Source organism: Anomaloglossus baeobatrachus, chromosome 10 (genome assembly GCF_048569485.1).
Source record: "Anomaloglossus baeobatrachus isolate aAnoBae1 chromosome 10, aAnoBae1.hap1, whole genome shotgun sequence".
NCBI classification, from domain to species: domain Eukaryota; kingdom Metazoa; phylum Chordata; class Amphibia; order Anura; family Aromobatidae; genus Anomaloglossus; species Anomaloglossus baeobatrachus.
The window spans coordinates 69,225,110-69,244,554 of NC_134362.1; the positions used below are offsets into that span (position 1 = coordinate 69,225,110).

Consider the following 19,445-nt stretch of genomic DNA (forward strand, 5'->3'; position numbering starts at 1 on the left):
GTCTCCTATGCGCAGTAACCGGTCTGGGCAGAACACGACAGCGCCACCTATGTGTGTGGAGGACAATAAGACGTCTCCTATGCGCAGTAACAGGTCTGGGCAGAATAGGACAGCGCCACCTATGTGTGTGGAGGACATGTAAGACGTCTCCTATGCGCAGTAACAGGTCTGGGCAGAACACGGCAGCGCCACCTATGTGTGTGGAGGACAATAAGACGTCTCCTATGCGCAGTAACAGGTCTGGGCAGAATAGGACAGCGCCACCTATGTGTGTGGAGGACATGTAAGACGTCTCCTATGCGCAGTAACAGGTCTGGGCAGAACACGGCAGCGCCACCTATGTGTGTGGAGGACAATAAGACGTCGCCTATGCGCAGTAACAGGTCTGGGCAGAACACGGCAGCGCCACCTATGTGTGTGGAGGACATAAGACGTCTCCTATGCGCAGTAACCGGTCTGGGCAGAACACGACAGCGCCACCTATGGATTGGGAGGTCCTAGGCAGCCTTTGGAGCTCTGCGCAGTGACTCCACTTCCTGCACAGTGCGCAGCGTCCATGGATCCTTCCCGAGAAGATGATCCTGCAGCCATGGAGTCCGGTGTGGTAAGTAGTCCCTCTCCTGGGTGGGTTGCACCCTGGTTTGGGGGACAGGGGGCACTGCATGGACACATTACATATGGCAGTGTCCACAGCCTGACACAGTGACAGAGAATCCACATTATCTGCCCTAAGGGGGTCATCGGGTAAATCCACAGAGAAACGTTCTGCAACTTTCCAATATGCCTTGTGCTTCACTTTCTCAAGGACTCTGTTTCCTGTCAGTGAATGTGGTGGCCAGGCAATGCTCTGTAACAGCACCTGAGTGCACCGACACATTGTAACAGAACGCTGCTGTGCTCAGTCATGGGGCTGCTCAGACTCGATACAGTGCGCTCCACCACTCATGGAGGTAGAAACATGGATAAAATGGTGAGGGACAGCTCATGTACAGGCGGCCGTGCACACAGTCATCCCCATACAAAATATAAAAGATACCAGACCTGTGACCTATTGTTTAAATCAGCCTTTTTCTTACATGTACAGTAATTGTAAAAAAAAAAACAAACTTTCACAAGGTTTTCTTTTTCTTATCATAATTTTTATTAAAAAAAAAGTATTCTAGCAATTTTCAAACTGGCCACTGAGGCTATATTAGACGTATACATCCTGTTCTGTTAGGACAGAGGTCTCAAACACGTGGCCCACAGGCAGCATGCGGCCCCTCATGTTGCTCCTTGCGGCAGACAGGCACATGCACTCTTGACGACCGCAGCCAGTGCAGGGTCCGCAGCCATCACTGCTTTATTTCAGATCAACGTTTTGCCAGCACTGCGCAGAGTCAAGCTCTGTCTGCACTAGTCGAGTGGCAGTCGCTGGCCAATCAGAGGCAAGTAGTTGATGCGTATGACGTCATCTGCTTGCATCTGATTAGCTGGCAACTGCCATTGGAATAGTGCACAGAGAGCTGGAGTCTGCACCGCGGCAACAAAACATTCATCTGAGTTCATCTGATGAAGCGCTGAAAGCGGCCGCAATCGTCAAGGAAGGGCTCGTGCCTGCAGGCCGCAAGAAGCAGGGTAGAGAACAGATGAGAAGAATGTTTTGGTGTTTGTGTGTGTAGAATGGCACAGTGGGGGACCAGGATGGGATATTACTACAAGAATAGGATCAGTAAAGGTGACATTACTACAAGAATTGGACCTGAATAAGCACATTAGTAAAAGGGGATAAGGTTGGGCACATTACTACAGGATGGGCACATTACTACAGGATGGGGTCAAGGAGGGGCACATTACTACAGGATGAGTACATTACTACAGGATGTGGACAAGGATGGGTACATTACTACAGGATGGGTACATTACTACAGGATGGGTACATTACTACAGGATGGGTACATTACTACAGGATGGGTACATTACTACAGGATGGGTACATTACTACAGGATGGGTACATTACTACAGGATGGGTACATTACTACAGGATGTGGACAAGGATGGGTACATTACTACAGGATGGGAACATTACTACAGGATGGGAACATTACTACAGGATGGGTACATTACTACAGGATGTGGACAAGGATGGGTACATTACTACAGGATGGGCACATTACTACAGGATGTGGACAAGGATGGGCACATTACTACAGGATGGGCACATTACTACAGGATGGGTACATTACTACAGGATGGGTACATTACTACAGGATGGGTACATTACTACAGGATGTGGACAAGGATGGGTACATTACTACAGGATGGGTACATTACTACAGGATGGGTACATTACTACAGGATGGGTACATTACTACAGGATGTGGACAAGGATGGGTACATTACTACAGGATGGGCACATTACTACAGGATGGGTACATTACTACAGGATGTGGACAAGGATGGGTACATTACTACAGGATGGGTACATTACTACAGGATGGGTACATTACTACAGGATGGGTACATTACTACAGGATGTGGACACGGATGGGTACATTACTACAGGATGTGGACAAGAATGGGCACATTACTACAGGATTGGGACAAGGATGCTCCACATTACTACAGGATGGACACTTTACTACAGGATGTGGACAAGGATGGAGCACATTACTACAGGATGGGGTCAAGGAGGGGGCACATTACTACAGGATGGAATCAAGGAGGGGGCACATTACTACAGGATGGGCACATTACTACAGGATGGGGTCAAGGAGGGGGCACATTACTACAAGATGAGCACAAGGATGGGTACATTATTACAGGATGTAGACAAGAATGCTCCAAATTACTATAGGATGGCTACATTACTACAGGATGTGGACAAGGATGGGTAAATTACTGCAGGATTTGGACAAGAATGGGCACATTACTACATGATTGGGACAAGGATGCTCCACATTACTACAGGATGGGCACTTTACTACAGGATGTAGACAAGGATGGGGCACATTACTACAGGATGAGCACATTACTACAGGATGAGCACATTACTACAGGATTTGGACAAGGAGGGGTATATTACTATAGGATGAGCACATTACTACAAGATGTGGACCAGGATGGATACATTACTTCAAGAAGGGGACCAAGATGTGGGACATTACTAAAAGATGTTGTCCAAAATTACTATATGGTGCTAATTGTAAGACTATATTACTTACATGAAAAATAAAATGTAAAAAAAAAGCATGACTTTTTTTATCATCAGAAATATTTTCGTGTGTGTGTGTAATATATATATTTAAACCAAAAAGGTGCACGTTTGTTATAATAAACAAACAACAAATGTTCAAAAACAGTGATCCAAAGGTGTATAGAAAGAAAAAATGATACCAATAAAAAAAATCACTTTGTCCTACAATCAATGCCCCCCCAAATTATTTTTTTTTCTATGTGCAGCCCATAAACCAAGCCGAGTTTGAGACCCCTCTGTTAGGCCCGCAACACACATCCGTTGAAAACGTGCGTGTTTGGTCCGTTTCCGTACATACCGGAGATACGACCAAACGTGCACATATGTTTTTTTATGTTTAAAGGCACACGTGTGTGTTATTTGATCTTCCGTGTGTTCGTGTGCGTCCCACGTTTTTTGCTCCATTTGGCACGGAAGCATGTTCGTTTTTGGGACGGAGCACGCACACACGGACATAATGTTAGCCTATGGGAGTCCAAATAAAACGTTCCTAGCATGGATGTGTGGTTATGTTGTCCGTGAGAAATGTTCGTGTGTGATGCAAAATGTCGTTACTACATGTCGGAAGACAGAGTAGCGGGATGAGAATGAACTCGGGTGAACTTCACCCGACTTCATTGTCATGCCGCGGCTCTGTCTTTGTGTCGCGTCCTGATTAGCGGTCACCTGTGAAGGATTCACCGGTGACCGCTAATCCCCTGAGTGACTGAAGTGTGTCCCCCCCCCCCCCTCATACTCACCGATCCCCCAATCCCCGGCGCTGCACGGCGTTCACACAGCTCCGGCGGCTTTTTCTAATTTGAAAAAGCCAGCCGCTCATTAAACAATCTCATATTCCCTGCTTTCCCCGCCCACCGGCGCCTATGATTGGTTGCAGTGAGACACGCCCCCACGCTGAGTGACAGGTGTCTCACTGCACCCAATCACAGCAGCCGGTGGACGTGTCACTATGGAGTATAGAAATAAATAAAAAAAAACGTAGTGCGGTCCCCCCCAATTTTAATACCAGCCAGATAAAGCCATACGGCTGAAGGCTGGTATTCTCAGGATGGGGAGCCCCACGTTATGGGGAGCCCCCCAGCCTATCAATATCAGTCAGCAGCCGCCCAGAATGGCCGCATACATTAGATGCAACTGTTCTGGGACAGTACCCAGCTCTTCCCGATTTGCCCTGGTGCGTTGGCAAATCGGGGTAATAAGGAGTTAATGGCAGCCCATAGCTGCCACTAAATCCTAGATTAATCATGTCAGGCGTCTCCCCGAGATACCTTCCATGATTAATCTGTACATTACAGTAAATAAACACACACACCTGAAAAATCATTTTATTAGAAATAAAAAACACAAACACATTCCTTGGTTCACCAATTTAATCAGCCCCAAAAAGCCCTCCATGTCCGGCGTACTCCAGGATGGTCCAGCGTCGCTTACAGTTCTGCTGCATGAAGGTGACCGGAGCAGCAGAAGACACCGTCGCTCCTGTCAGCTCCACGCAGCAAATGAAGAGAGCCGCGTGATCAGCTGAGCTGTCACTGAGGTTACCCGCTGTCACTGGATCCAGCGGTGGCCGCGAGTATCCTCAGTGACAGCACAGCTGATCGCGCTACTCACCTCAGTTGCTGCGTGGCGGTGACAGGAGCGGCGGTGTCTTCTGCTGCTCCAGTCACCTTCATGCAGCAGAGCTGGTAGCGACGCTGGAGGTCCGTGGATTACGCCGGACATGGAGGGCTTTTTTGGGCTGATTAAATTGGTGAACCAGGAAATGTGTTTGTGTTTTTTATTTCTAATAAAGGATTTTTTTTTTTACAGATTAATCATGGAAGGTATCTCGGGGAGACACCTGACATGATTATTCTAGGATTTAGTGGCAGCTATGGGCTGCCATTAACTCCTTATTACCCTGATTGCCAACGCACCAGGGCAAATCGGGAAGAGGCGGGTACAGTCCCAGAACTGTCGCATATAATGTATGCGGCAATACTGGGCGTCTGCTGGCTGATATTGTTAGGCTGGGGGGCTCCCCATAACGTGGGGCTCCCCATCCTGAGAATACCAGCCTTCAGCCATATGGCTTTATCTGGCTGGTATTAAAATTGGGGGGGACCGCACGCCGTTTTTTAAATTTATTTTACTGCACAGTATAGACACGCCCACCGGCTGCTGTGATTGGGTGCAGTAAGACCCCTGTCACTCAGCGTGGGGGGCGTGTCTCACTGCAACCAATCATATTTGCCGGTGGGCGGGGAAAGCAGGGAATACGAGATTGATTAATGAGCGGCCGGCTTTTTCAAAAGAGGAAAAGCCGCGGAGTTTCGAGAACAGCCGTGCGGCGCCGGGGATCGGTGAGTATGCGAGAGGGGTACTCAATTCAGTCACTCTGGTGATTAGCGGTCACCGGTGAGTCTTTCACGGGTGACCACTAATCAGGACGCGACACAGACAGAGCCGCGGTATGAGGATGAAGTCGGGTGAAGTTCACCCGAGTTCATTCTCAGCGCGCGACTCTGTCTGCTGTCAGCCGGCACGTATCAACGACATTTAACATCACACACGGACATTTCACACGGACAACACGCACACACACACACGTTAGTTAAGTTTCACACGCACACACGGCCATTCCACACGCACACGTGGTTACCATACGCCGGACACACAGCCACCACACGTGCGTTATTTACGGACCAAAAAACGGATTACGGACATGAAAAACGGTCCGTATTACACGTGCGTAGTTATCAAGGACGTGTGTTTTAGGCCTCGGGAAGAGTTTTCAGCAGGGTTACAATGATAAGTAACACCCCTATACACAGGAGATAACACAGGATCCACCACTTACAATAGTTGATGTCACAGCTCACCCTCCCTTCCTCCCTTCTCAGTAACCTTTGCACAAGCGCAGATCTTTTTTCAATACAAAAGATAGCCACAATGGTCAGATCCTATGTACAGAACACTTGCTGTTTCCTGAAAAACACCATGAAGTGTGTCTAATAATGCCCCTTGGGGAAAGTTGCAAGATTTTTTTTTCTTTTTTTTTTTATACAGATTGTGATGTGATAAATAAATGTGCCTCCCCCCCCCCCCCCCCAAAAAAAAAAAAAAAAAAAAATTAAAATAAAAATAATAATAAATGAAGCACAAAAATTAGTTTCATCATTTTCTAATTATGGCTGCCGTGTAAGGATCCATAAAGAGAGCCAATCTGTTTTTTTTGCTGATAGGAGGAAGTACCAAGCATTGCTCCCCTCTATGATGGCTTCATGCCGTACTAGGTCATATGGGCAGAGGGATGTCTTGTAAAACTAGCCGAAAATTACATCCAACATTACATTGTATAAAACAGATCACTAAACTTCCCTTTCATGTATGATCAGGTGTTCATAGGATCCACCATGATTACACACTTCATGTCTATATCAGTGGTCCCCAATCATTCTGACCTTGAGAGCCACATTCAGCTTTGAGAGGGGTTCACAAGCCTCATTCAGCTCATACCCCCATCACAGTAGTAACATCCAAAGCCCCGGTTACCATAATAATGATTTCCACAGAAATCACACCAAAGAACTATACCAAGATCCAGGGGTTCCTACTTTACCCTTGTTCAGATCTACTCTTTTATGTGAGACTATTCATGAAAGTCAACAAATTGAGACCTGCTCTTCATAGCCATTTTCTACACTGTGTTCCAAATTGAGGCAAAAAATATTTTTTCATATTTTCCTAAATTAACTTTATGAATTGCAGTCATTGTTATTTTCCAGTCATCTACTAATCGAGTATAATTGAAATGTTTTTGATCAAACTGCCTATGAAAACAGTATATTTTTTAAAAAAAAAATAAACACTTAAAATGCATGTTCCAAATTATTATGCACAGCAGAGTTTTCAACCTTTTTATTTTTATTTTGAAAAACAAAATGGTCAATTGTGAAATTATAAGCATTATCAGCTTATTACAAAATGAAATCAAACAGTTTTCAAGTCAAAACTTAATTCTAGGTGATGTTACATTTGCACATAGGACCCCTTGTTTGTGCTTCAATTGTTTTGCATGTGGACAGAATACGCTCCCAGAACTGTTGCTTAGATGTGAACTGCCTCCCGCCATCATAGCCACTCCTTTTGATGATGCTCCAGAGGTTCTCAATGGGGTTGAGGTCAGGGGAACATGGTGGCCACACCATAAGTTTGTCCTCTTTTATGCCCATAGCAGCCAGAGATACAGATGTGTTATTTGCAGCATGAGACGGTGCATTATCATTCCGCACATCCCGGGTCCGCAAGTCGCACATCCAGGGCCCGCAAGCCGCAACATCCCGGGCCTGCGAGCCGCACATGTGGCTCCCAAGTCACAGGTTGGGGACCCCTGTCCTATAGTATACTATGGTGATTCTTAAGTCCTCCAGCACCTTCAGCATACCCTGTTTTGGCATATCCCAACCTTCCTATATCGGGCCACAGTTTAAAGGTCATGGCCTTAGAGTTGATACTTGTAACTATCCTTGAAAACACCACCTGTATTTTGCACCGAAGTGGTGTAACGTTGATTCAAGTAGCAGAGCTTCATATGTCCTAATAATATCTTGTAATTTCCTTTTTATCCTAAGCACTAATTTTGGGGCCTTGGGCCGTAGAGTCTGGACATTCTGCATGGGGTCTATAGGAGTCACGTGATTTATGGGTGCGATGGATTTTAACACCATATTTTCCCTTTTCCCACCCTTCTACAATAAAAGCATCAGGAAAGATTATGCGCAAGTGTAATAACCTGCAGGTAACGGGATACGCAAGGACTGCACGGAACCACGGGGGTTAATCAATGCAAATTTAATAATGTATTGCACAACACAGGTAGAGGAAAGGTCCAGTCACACTAAGCAACTTACCAGCGATCCCAACAACGATAGGGATCGCTGGTAAGTTGCTAGGAGGTTGCTGGTGAGATGTCACACTGCGACGCTCCAGCGATCCCACCAGCAACCTGACCTGGCAGGGATCGCTGGAGCGTCGCTACACAAGTTGCTGGTGAGCTCACCAGCAACCAGTGACCAGCCCCCAGCGCCGCGTGGAAGATGCTGCGCTTGGTAACTAAGGTAAATATCGGGTAACCAACCCGATATTTACCTTGGTTACCACCGCACGGAGCTACACATGCAGAGAGCAGGGAGCAGCGCACACTGAGCGCTGGCTCCTTGCTCTCCTAGTTACAGCACACATCGGGTTAATTAACCCGATGTGTGCTGCAGCTAAATGTGCACAGAGCAGGGAGCAGCGCACAATGCTTAGCGCTGGCTCCCTGCTCTCCTAGTTACAGCACACATCGGGTTAATTAACCCGATGTGTGCTGCAGCTAAATGTGCACAGAGCAGGGAGCAGCGCACAATGCTTAGCGCTGGCTCCTTGCTCTCCTAGTTACAGCACACATCGGGTTAATTAACCCGATGTGTGCTGCAGCTACATGTGCACAGAGCAGGAGCCGGCACTGACAGTGAGAGTGGAGGAGGCTGGTATCGAAGGTAAATATCGGGTAACCAAGGACAGGGCTTCTTGGTTACCCGATGTTTACATTGGTTACCAGCCTCCACAGAAGCCGGCTCCTGCTCCTGCACATTTAGTTGTTGCTGTCTCGCTGTCACACACAGCGATCTGTGCTGCACAGCGGGACAGCAACAACTAAAAAATGGCCCAGGACATTCAGCAACAACCAACGACCTCACAGCAGGGGCCAGGTTGTTGCTGGATGTCACACACAGCAACATCGCTAGCAACGTCACAAAAGTTGTTCCTTAGCAGCGATGTTGCTAGCGATGTTGCTTAGTGTGACGGGGCCTGAAAAGTGTGGGAAGGGGAGAAAAGCGGGAATGTGCACAGCAGTAGAGATAATGCAATATACATACAATTACTTTGAATAACTTGTCAAGGGTGGGAAGCCTCAGATTGTACTCCCAAAAGCAAAACACAAAAATCCTTATTAAACAAAAAAAACCGCAGAGTCCTTGTTATCTTACTCGTATAACACAGTGCAGAGTCTTTTCCTATCTGTCCCTAACTAAAGTAGTGTGCACACTTAACTGCAGATTTCAGCGTGGGGTACCTAGTCACCGTTGGGGCCCGTATTCCGCCGGCAGACACCTCTAAAGTTCAGTCTTTGTCCCGGGTCTGTAACTTGCACGTGCTGCCTGGCTCCTCGCTCCACATCCAGCCTCTTTGGATCTGTAATTTTGTAATTTGCACGTGCTGTCTGGCTCCTCGCTCCACATCCAGCCTCTTTGGATCTGTGTCTTGGGGGGGACACCACGCAACACTCTAAGGTACTTGGACCTCGGAAAAACAGGGCAGACTGAGGCCTTCTATCTTACAGCCCACTCCAGCAAACTCCTCTCTGCAAAACACAGCCACATGTAGACTCCTCCTCCTCCTGTTGCAGACTCAATCAAGTCACTTCAGCAGCAGGACTTTTTCCTGCTGTTCTCTGTTTTGACAGCAGGTGGCAGCATAACACAAGGAAGTCCACCAAACAGTCTTTTAACCTATATATATATATTTTTATATTTTTATATATATATATATATATATATATATATATATATATATATATATATATGTTAACAGGTCTTACATTTCCCCCCCTCTTTAACCTCGGCCGTCCCGGCCGATACACTCCTGAGGCACTCTGCAAAGGGGCACACGGTGGCAACTCCTGCCCTGCTTCACAACCTGTTGCTTGGGAGCCAATGTCGTAAAACAGGATTCAGTGACAGAACACACAAATTCATCTGCCAAGTACCGATCAGGGGGAATACCAGCATTAGCCCGCTCAGTCCGGCGTGGCACCACAGCTAACTCGCCAGACGTCGGCGCCGTATCAGGGAGTACAGTATTCCCGTCCCCATCTCTGGAGATTAGTGACTCCTGCTGTGCATGGGTGGCCCCTGTGTCTTGAACGGATGGGGGTGTGGATCTCTCCCAGTCTGCTGGGTTGGTCAGGGCCCGCCACCATTCTTCATCGTCAGAGCCCTCTTCGAAGATAACAGGAACAGGCACGGGCACCGTCTCCGAGGTACTTTGTCTGGTCCTGTCTTCTGAATAGCAGGGCCTCAGCATATTACGATGCAGGATGAGGGTGCCGCCTCTTTGCTCGCCTCTCACTTCGTATACTGATCCATGGGGCGAGATTCTTCTGATCACAATGTACGGCTCTGTTTTCCAGCGCTCGCTCAACTTGTGTCTCGGGTGTTTCTCTGCAACTAGTACTCTGTCTCCTGGTAAGAACGGGGTTTCACACACAGGTTTCCGCTGCGGGTGTGTCTTTTCTTGCAACCGCTTGGTGACAATTCGATGGATAGTCTCCAGCCGTCGACGGTGACAATCAACCCAGGAACCTACGCTCTGACCTTCACTGATCTCGGGGGGAGCTAGGTTCAGCTCTTCAATGCCTCTTCCGGCTCTTCCAAACAGTAGCACGTATGGGGTGTACCCAGTGGTGGAGTGGACACGATTATTGTACGCCCACACGAGTTCTGCGAGATAGCCGGGCCAGTGATTCTTACGATCATCCTCCAACGTGCGTAGCATTTGTAGGAGGGTCCGGTTAAATCTCTCGCAGGCTCCGTTGCCCTGTGGATGATAAGGCATAGTCCTTGACTTCTGCATTCCGTAAATCCTTTGCAGCTCTCTCATGACACTGCCCTGAAAGCAAGCTCCTTGGTCAGAATGTATTCTTTTGGGGCAGCCGTACACCCGGATAAAGTCATCACTGATGGCTCGAGCAGCTGATTCAGCTGTCTGATCTCTGGTGGGCGTCACCACCGCAAATTTGGAGAAGTGATCTGTCATCACAAGGCAGAACTGATAGCCCCGGTGGGAGTGTCCAATCTTCAGATAATCGATCATGAGTACTTCCAACGGCTCTTTGGTTACAATAGTCTGTACTGGTGCTTGCTGTGGAGGAGCCTTACTTAACTCGCAGGAACGGCACAGTTTACAGGCCTTCTCTACAGCCCGAAGCATCTGAGGACAGTATACTATTCTTTGCAACCACTGGTAAGTCTTGTCCGGTCCGAAATGGGCTCCCTTCTCATGCGCCTCTCGGGCCAATGGTACTGCCATCTTCTGGGGTATCACTACTTGCCACCGTACTTCCAACTCTGTAGCTAGGTGCACCTTCCGATACAGCATCCCTTCTTGCACCGACAGCTTATCCCACTGGCTGAGAATCTGGAGGGCCACGTGCGACAGCGTGGCCCGTATTTCCTTTCTAGGCTTGCGCTGCTGGATCACCCACTCTTTCACTTGAAGCAGTTCTGGGTCAGATGACTGGATTTTCACCCATTCCTCTCTGGTTTGGCCAAGCAGGCGTGATGTCGTGCCCGACGTAATTTCCAGCATACGAGCCTCTACCACTTGAGCGGTGAATTTACTAAAGTCCGCAATTTCGTCTTCCTCCAACTGTTCATCTCTCTCCCCCACTGGGGCTTCGGTGGTAACACGAGAAAGGGCATCTGCATTCTGATTTTCATGCTTAGAGCGGTACTGCACATGATAATTGTATCTGGAGAGTCGTGCCAGCCACCTCTGTTCCATTGCTCCCAGTTTGGCGGTGGAGATGTGAGCCGGGGGGTTATTATCCGTATAGACTTCAATTTGAGCTCCCGTGAGATATTCCGAGAACCTTTCGGTTATTGCCCATACTAGTGCCAGTAACTCCAACCGAAAGGAACTGTAATTCTCGGGGTTGCGCTCAGCTTCTCGCAATGTCCGACTTCCATATGCAATCACCCGTTCAGTACCATTCTGTACCTGGGCCAGTACTGCACCCAGGCCGTAGAGGCTCGCGTCTGTATACAACCGAAAGGGGAGGTTATAGTCTGCATAGGCAAGCATAGGGGCGCTAACCAAGGCCTCTTTCAATCGGTGTAAGGCTTCTGCTTGTCTTGGTGCCCAGCAAATTTTCTGTGCTTTTGGTCCTTTTGCAGTGCCTCGGAGCAATTCGTGCAAAGGTTCTGCCTCCTTCGCGAAATCTTTTATAAAGCGACGGTAATAACCGGCTAGCCCCAGGAAAGCTCGAACCTCCCGCACTGTGCTGGGTGTGGGCCATTGTAGCACTGCTCTCACTTTCCCATCGGAGGGCTGTACGCCGGCTTCCGACACCTTGTGTCCGAGATATTCAATCTCTTCCTGAAAGATCCGACATTTTTTTGGTTTTAGTTTAAGCCCATGGGCCCGTAACCGCTGAAACACTTGGCCCAGGTTTTCTAGATGTTTCTCAAAGGTTGCAGAATACACTACTATGTCGTCCAGGTAAATCAATGTGGCCTCGAAGTTCATGTCTCCAAGGCAACTTTCCATGAGGCGCTGAAAAGTTCCTGGGGCATTATTTAGTCCAAACGGCATGCGATTGAACTCGAAGAGTCCCATGGGTACAATAAATGCGGTCTTGGCCTTGTCTTTCTCTGCCACAGGGACCTGCCAATATCCGCTGGCCAGATCGAGGGAGGAGAAGTAACTTGCCTTTCCCACCGCCGACAGGGACTCCTCTATCCGGGGCAGAGGGTAGGAATCACGAACCGTGCATCCATTAAGCTTGCGGTAGTCAACACAGAAGCGGGTAGACCCATCCTTTTTCTTGACCAGCACGATTGGGGCAGCCCATGGACTCTGACTTTCTCTTACCACCCCGCTCTTCAGCATCTGCGCCAAAAGCTCTTTTACCTCTTGGTAGTACTTTGGGGGTATTTGCCTGTACCTTTCCCTGATCGGTGGGGCATCTCCTGTGGGTATTTCGTGCTGAATCTTGTCAGTACAGCCGAAATCTTCTGCGTGACGGGAGAACGTGGCTTGATTCTCCCAAATAAAGTCCTCTATGGCTTGGGCTTGCTCCGAATCGAAGGGGCTCAGGTCCACTCCCATCTGCCCTAAGATGACGCGACTGTTCCATTGATCAGTGGGTTTCTCTTTTCTTTCCATAGAAAGAGCCCAAGTCCAGGCTTCCCCTGCCATGGGCTGCAATTCAATCGATTCTGTAGCCGCCACCTCTTCAGGCGCCAGGTAGACATGGGCCAGAACAACTCCCGAGGTCAAGGTGTAGGCCTGTTCACCGGTGTTCACGCAACGGAAAGGGACCCTTCCATTTCTTACTGTTGCTAAAGTGCGAGCCACCAACGGTTCGTCTCCGTTCTCTTCACCACGGTAAGGCTCCACCAACACCTCCATCCCCTCGAGTTTACGGTGGGCCCCGACTGGCAAGGTGAAGACTGTCTCACGATTTGGAGGTAGAGTAATTGTTGTCTGTCTTGGGACTCGAACCCTCCCCACCGGGTAGCGGCTCCCACCATTCTTCCACAGTCCTCGGGCACGGATAAGGTGTTGGAAGACCTTTTGGGCAGGCCTGTTAGCAACTGTCGTCTTCCAGTAATCACAGCCCCCCCTTGTTGAAGAGCAACTGGTCTAATTCTTTCAGGACGTTCATACCCACGATAGCCGGCACCTCTCTGTCGTACCGGCCCTCCGTTAACACAATCCCTTTTTTGCCTAAGTTCTGGCCACAGGCACGTATGTTCATCCACACGACCCCTACAACCGGAATGGGAAGATTGTTTGCAGTCCTCAGTTTGATATGTGCCCTTTTGTCAATGGATACAGTTTGTCCAAAATGTTGGTAGAAGAACTGTTCTGGCATGGTGGTCACTTGGGACCCAGTATCCATCAGGCATTTTACTTCTTTCCCTTCAAATTCGGCCGTGATCGTCGGCGTGCAGGCTGCTATATCTTCAGGGCGTTGGTTTTCTCTAAGCTCAGTTGGTCTCCCCACCATGTGCCCATCCATGGAGGGAGGCACTAGTTTAACGGCGGTCTTTCTTGCGACGTCTTCCTCTCCGGACAGTGTCGGAATAAATGGTTCCGATTTCCACAGTTCCAACACTGGTAGTCTCCAGCGGGTCTCGGTCGTCTCTGCTCGATCTGTCCCCTCTCTTCTTGATAGGTATGCGTGCGGGTATTTGATCGCAGTGCTGTCGTTCTTACTTCTGACGCCGGGGCTTGCATATTCTTCAGCAACTCTTGTAGAGCAGTAACAGTCTCTTGTAACTGATCCACTTTAGCCTCAAGCTGGCTCGGTTCTTTGTTTTTCTCACCCGGGACTACCTTATGCATACAAACTTCACCCAAGGCGTTCTGCGGGTCGCAATTTTCAGTTTGTGCGCGGGAGACTGCTTCTTCCAATATCTGCTGGAAAGTTAGTTTTTTTTCTACCCTGAGCCGTTCACGGAGGGCACCTTTGATCTTGGGGTTATGTAATCCGCGGAGGAATTGATCTCGCAGGGTACGGTCAGCATAACCGGGGGTTTGTGCTAGCTCTGGCTCTGCTGTAAGCATTTGTCTCATTATTCTCTGGAGTGCATTTGCATACTGTGGCAGACCTTCCTCTTCACCCTGCAGCCTGTAGAACAGTTGCGCCTGTAAATCTCCTGCTTCTGGTTTCCCGCCATACACTCTCTCAAGAATCTTCACCACCTGCTCTAACGTCTTTCGTTCACTCTCAGGGCGCAATAAAATGGTCTCTTGAGCATGGCCTTCAAGGGCAATCAACAATATCTCCCCTTGATTTTCTGCAGTCACTCCTGCTACTCTCAACATGCCCCTCACTCTCTGCGCCCAGTCATGGAGAGGTACATTGTTGCCAGTAAATTTTGGTATATGGGTCAGCATAGCCCCCAGGGACAGCTGCCTTGCTGGTATTCCCCCATCAGGTTGTATTAGTACACCTCCATCAGCGACACCCCCCTGTCCGTCCATGGTTCCGTACCAGCCTGCGTATCCTGCCGACTACGCCAAATGTAATAACCTGCAGGTAACGGGATACGCAAGGACTGCACGGAACCACGGGGGTTAATCAATGCAAATTTAATAATGTATTGCACAACACAGGTAGAGGAAAAGTGTGGGAAGGGGAGAAAAGCGGGAATGTGCACAGCAGTAGAGATAATGCAATATACATACAATTACTTTGAATAACTTGTCAAGGGTGGGAAGCCTCAGATTGTACTCCAAAAAGCAAAACACAAAAATCCTTATTAAACAAAAAAAAACGCAGAGTCCTTGTTATCTTACTCGTATAACACAGTGCAGAGTCTTTTCCTATCTGTCCCTAACTAAAGTAGTGTGCACACTTAACTGCAGATTTCAGCGTGGGGTACCTCGTCACCGTTGGGGCCCGTATTCCGCCGGCAGACACCTCTAAAGTTCAGTCTTTGTCCCGGGTCTGTAACTTGCACGTGCTGCCTGGCTCCTCGCTCCACATCCAGCCTCTTTGGATCTGTAATTTTGTAATTTGCACGTGCTGTCTGGCTCCTCGCTCCACATCCAGCCTCTTTGGATCTGTAATTTTGTAATTTGCACGTGCTGTCTGGCTCCTCGCTCCACATCCAGCCTCTTTGGATCTGTGTCTTGGGGGGGGACACCACGCAACACTCTGAGGTACTTGGACCTCGGAAAAACAGGGCAGACTGAGGCCTTCTATCTTACAGCCCACTCCAGCAAACTCCTCTCTGCAAAACACAGCCACATGTACACTCCTCCTCCTCCTGTTGCAGACTCAATCAAGTCACTTCAGCAGCAGGACTTTTTCCTGCTGTTCTCTGTTTTGACAGCAGGTGGCAGCATAACACAAGGAAGTCCACCAAACAGTCTTTTAACCTATATATATATATTTTTATATTTTTATATATATATATATATATATATATATATATATATATATATATATATATATATATATATATATATATATATATATGTTAACAGGTCTTACACAAGCATGGCAGGTAGTCATATTTTTTATTATCTTCTTCCACCTTCCCTAAAAAAAAAATTTGCTTGCTTTATTTTAATGTATCTTTATTGATTTTTCAGGTTTCTCCAACTGGCTTTTCTCCAAAACTGAGCACCCCCAGACAGAGGAAGGTCGACGGTGAAAATCGCTCATTTAAGCAGCGTTGGGAAGTGGATTATTTGTTTGTGAATACCAAAAATAAACCTCAGTGCTTAGTGTGTTTCCAGATATTGGCAGTATGCAAGGAATACAATGTGAGAAGGCATTACATCTCTCAGCACGAATTCCAATACTCCAAATACACTGGTGACTTAAGACTGGTAGTGATCAATGACCTGAAAAGCAAACTGAGTAGCCCGGCTACGGTGCCAATGCCGGCCATGAATACAGAAAAGGCGGCAATAAAGGCATCGTTCGTCATCTGCGAGGAAATAGTCAAAAGGAAAAAAGCTTTCAGCGACGGAGCATTTATTAAAGAGTGTGCCGTCAAAATGGCTCGCGCCTTTGGCAGCGAGGAAATGGCCAAGTGCTTTGAGTCTGTGTCACTCTCCCATCAGACCGTCGCCCGACGCATATCAGTCATGGATGAATACGTGACACAAAAAGTTCACGAGGCTGTTAAGAACTGCACTTATTTCTCTCTTGCTGTAGATGAGAAGACTGATATCACTGGTACCAACCAACTTATAGTTTGCATCCGCACGGTGGATGACGACTTCAACATTTCTGAAGAACTATTACATCTGATGCCACTGCAAGGAACCACAAAAGATGAAGACATTTACGAGGAGGTGAAGATAGCCTTGGCTCAACATGGGGGTTTTGATAGGTGTATAAGTATCCTCATTGATGAAGCCAAGTCTACCGCTGCGAAGAACTCTGGTCTTGCCGGCTTATTAAAAAGAGATGGTATTGGTTGTTTGACGTTCCACAGCATTGTCCACGAGGAAATATTGGTGGGAATCTTGTTAAAAATGGCCGACGTAATGGAGGTTGTGATAAAAATTACTAATATGATAAGAGATAAGAAATGTGGTGTGACCCGGAGGAGGTTTAAAGCTCTTTTGGAGGAGCTTGATGCCGCCAGGTGCAATTTGCCACAGAGTAAAAATGTCCGGTGGTTAAATGAAGGAAATTATCTCTGCAAATTTTTCAGACTTCGGAAAGAAATTTACCTTTTTCTAAAAGAGCTAAAATCCTACCCGTCCTTGGAGGAGCGTCTATGTGACGTTGACTTCCTCTGCTCTCTCGCCTTCTTAACAGACATTACACAGGCTTTAAACTCCCTGAATAAAAGTTTGAAGGAGAAGGAGCAGGATATCTGTCAGCTCTATAAGCACATCTCGGCCTTCAGGACAAAACTAATGTTACTTAAATTAAGTTTATTACAGAACGAACTGACGAATTTACAGTGCTGCAACGAGCTCTTCCACGAAGTCAACGAAAGAGGAACCATCTTGGACTTCAACAGATTTATCCCAAAGATTGAGACTCTTATTGAGAACTTCAACAGACGGTATCAAGAGTTCAATGAGCTAAACTCTAGTTTCCGATTGTTCAATAATCCCCTCTGTGTTGATATTGAGAATGCCGATGTACATTACCAGTTGGAGCTATGTGAAGTGCAGGCAGACCTCTACCTTGCCTCCAGCTTGGAGGTTGGGGTGCCGTTTTTTAAGCTTCTCGATAAAGAACGCTTCCCTAATTTACGGGATCTAGGACTAAAAATTGCCTCTATGTTTGGCAGCACTTATATCTGTGAGAAGTCTTTTTCGGACTTAAATCACATAAAATCGAAATACAGGAATAACATCTTTAACAGAACGCTACTACAAGCGCTGCGCCTGTCCACGACAAACCTTAAAGTGGACATTGATGATCTGCTGTCTCAGCCATCCCAGTAAAAGACATTGGCGTTCAAAACTTTATTTAGCTGGTGTAAATTATATTGTTATATGTCAAATTATGCATCATTTGTAAATATATTATTATTATTATTATTATTATTATTTTATTATTTTATTTTTTTTTGTGCTGTTTTTACTTTTCTGGCCCAAGTGAACAACCCACCATAATTAATAAAATATAAGTGAATATGGTACTATTGGTTTCTGTTTGGATACTAAGGGCCCTTTCACACTATGTTGTGACCTTCGTTCAGTGGTCCAGTCAGGGCTTCCATCCGAACACCCCTCCTTCCCCGCAAAACGGGATTCGGACGCATGTACCGACGGGGCCATTGACTTTACTTCTGCAGACAGCGTATGCTCTGTCGTGCACCATTTCGGGCGTATACGCTTTCTGCAGGTGGAAACCCAAACATATACTGCATCTGAGTGTCCGCCTGCAGAAAGTGTATACGCCCGAAAATGGTGCAAGACGGAGCACATGGTGACTCAGTCTGCACCATTATAGGCAGTGGCCCCGTTGGCTCATGCGTCCATAGTCTATTTTGGGGGGAGTGTTTGGACCACTGAACGGGGAGAGGAACGCAGTGTGAAAGCAGCCTATATCATGTGAGCACAGGTCGCAGTTTGGAAGCAAACTATAGCAAAGAGTTAATACTTGTTCACACACTACATCTTTGTCAGTGTTTTTCTAGGGAAAATAACCCAGAATTTTCCAGTACCAACAAAGTGAATGAGATATCAGAAACATACATAATCTGCTAACTTTAGGATAGGTCATCAATATTAGATCAGTTCGGACACTCGTCATCCTTACTGATCAACTATATCCTACGCCAGACGAATGTGCTAAGTTATAGAGCGGAAAATGTACTGTAGATCCCTCTTCTTCATTCAAATAGTGGTATTCCCCTGAAGAAGGCAACTCCCGAAACAAGGAGTGAGCGGAACTCTTTCCTGGGTTTTTCTGTTATAGGTACAGTTTATCCCTAATATTTCAATGTTCAGCTGCTGGCAGGTATATATACTATTTGGTATCTACATTGATGATATAATTTCTATATATTTCTTCCAGTTGTCCCTGTGATTTAAATTAATATATATATATATATATATATATATATATATATATATATATATATATATATATATATATATATATATATATATATATATATATATATATATCATACACCCTACAGGCCTTCACCATTCCTCCAATATTCTGATTTTTATATACAGTGAGGTTTTTGCACCCCTCTCTGATTTTTCTGATTTTGTATTTACACTGCACTCCAATTCTTGCTTCTAAAAAAGTTTTTATAAATCATGATTTATGTAATTATTGGTATTATGATCGTTTTTTTTTCTTCTTTTGGTTACTTGAATAGTGGCAGATGTGCACTACCTGGCAGCGGCCATTATACAGTCAACAAAGCTGTGCAGCTTTTCGACTGATCCATCTGG

At 46.8% G+C, this 19,445-nt stretch overlaps 1 protein-coding gene across 1 annotated transcript; it reads left to right on the plus strand.

Annotated features, from left to right (window-relative positions):
* Positions 1-498: 498 nt before the first annotated feature.
* On the plus strand, positions 499-18,073 carry LOC142254983 (general transcription factor II-I repeat domain-containing protein 2B-like). The gene is made up of 2 exons (XM_075326393.1): positions 499-604; positions 16,152-18,073. The coding sequence occupies exons 1-2, from the start codon at positions 557-559 to the stop codon at positions 17,973-17,975; spliced, it is 1,872 nt and encodes a 623-aa protein (XP_075182508.1). The 5' UTR covers positions 499-556; the 3' UTR covers positions 17,976-18,073.
* The last annotated feature ends 1,372 nt before the right edge of the window (positions 18,074-19,445 follow it).

Bases quoted from the DNA above. Each gene is read 5' to 3' on its own strand.
- LOC142254983 (XM_075326393.1), top strand. From the start codon at position 557: ATGGATCCTTCCCGAGAAGATGATCCTGCAGCCATGGAGTCCGGTGTG. The intron at 605-16,151 runs GTAAGTAGTCCC...TTGATTTTTCAG, and splicing joins CAGCCATGGAGTCCGGTGTG to GTTTCTCCAACTGGCTTTTC.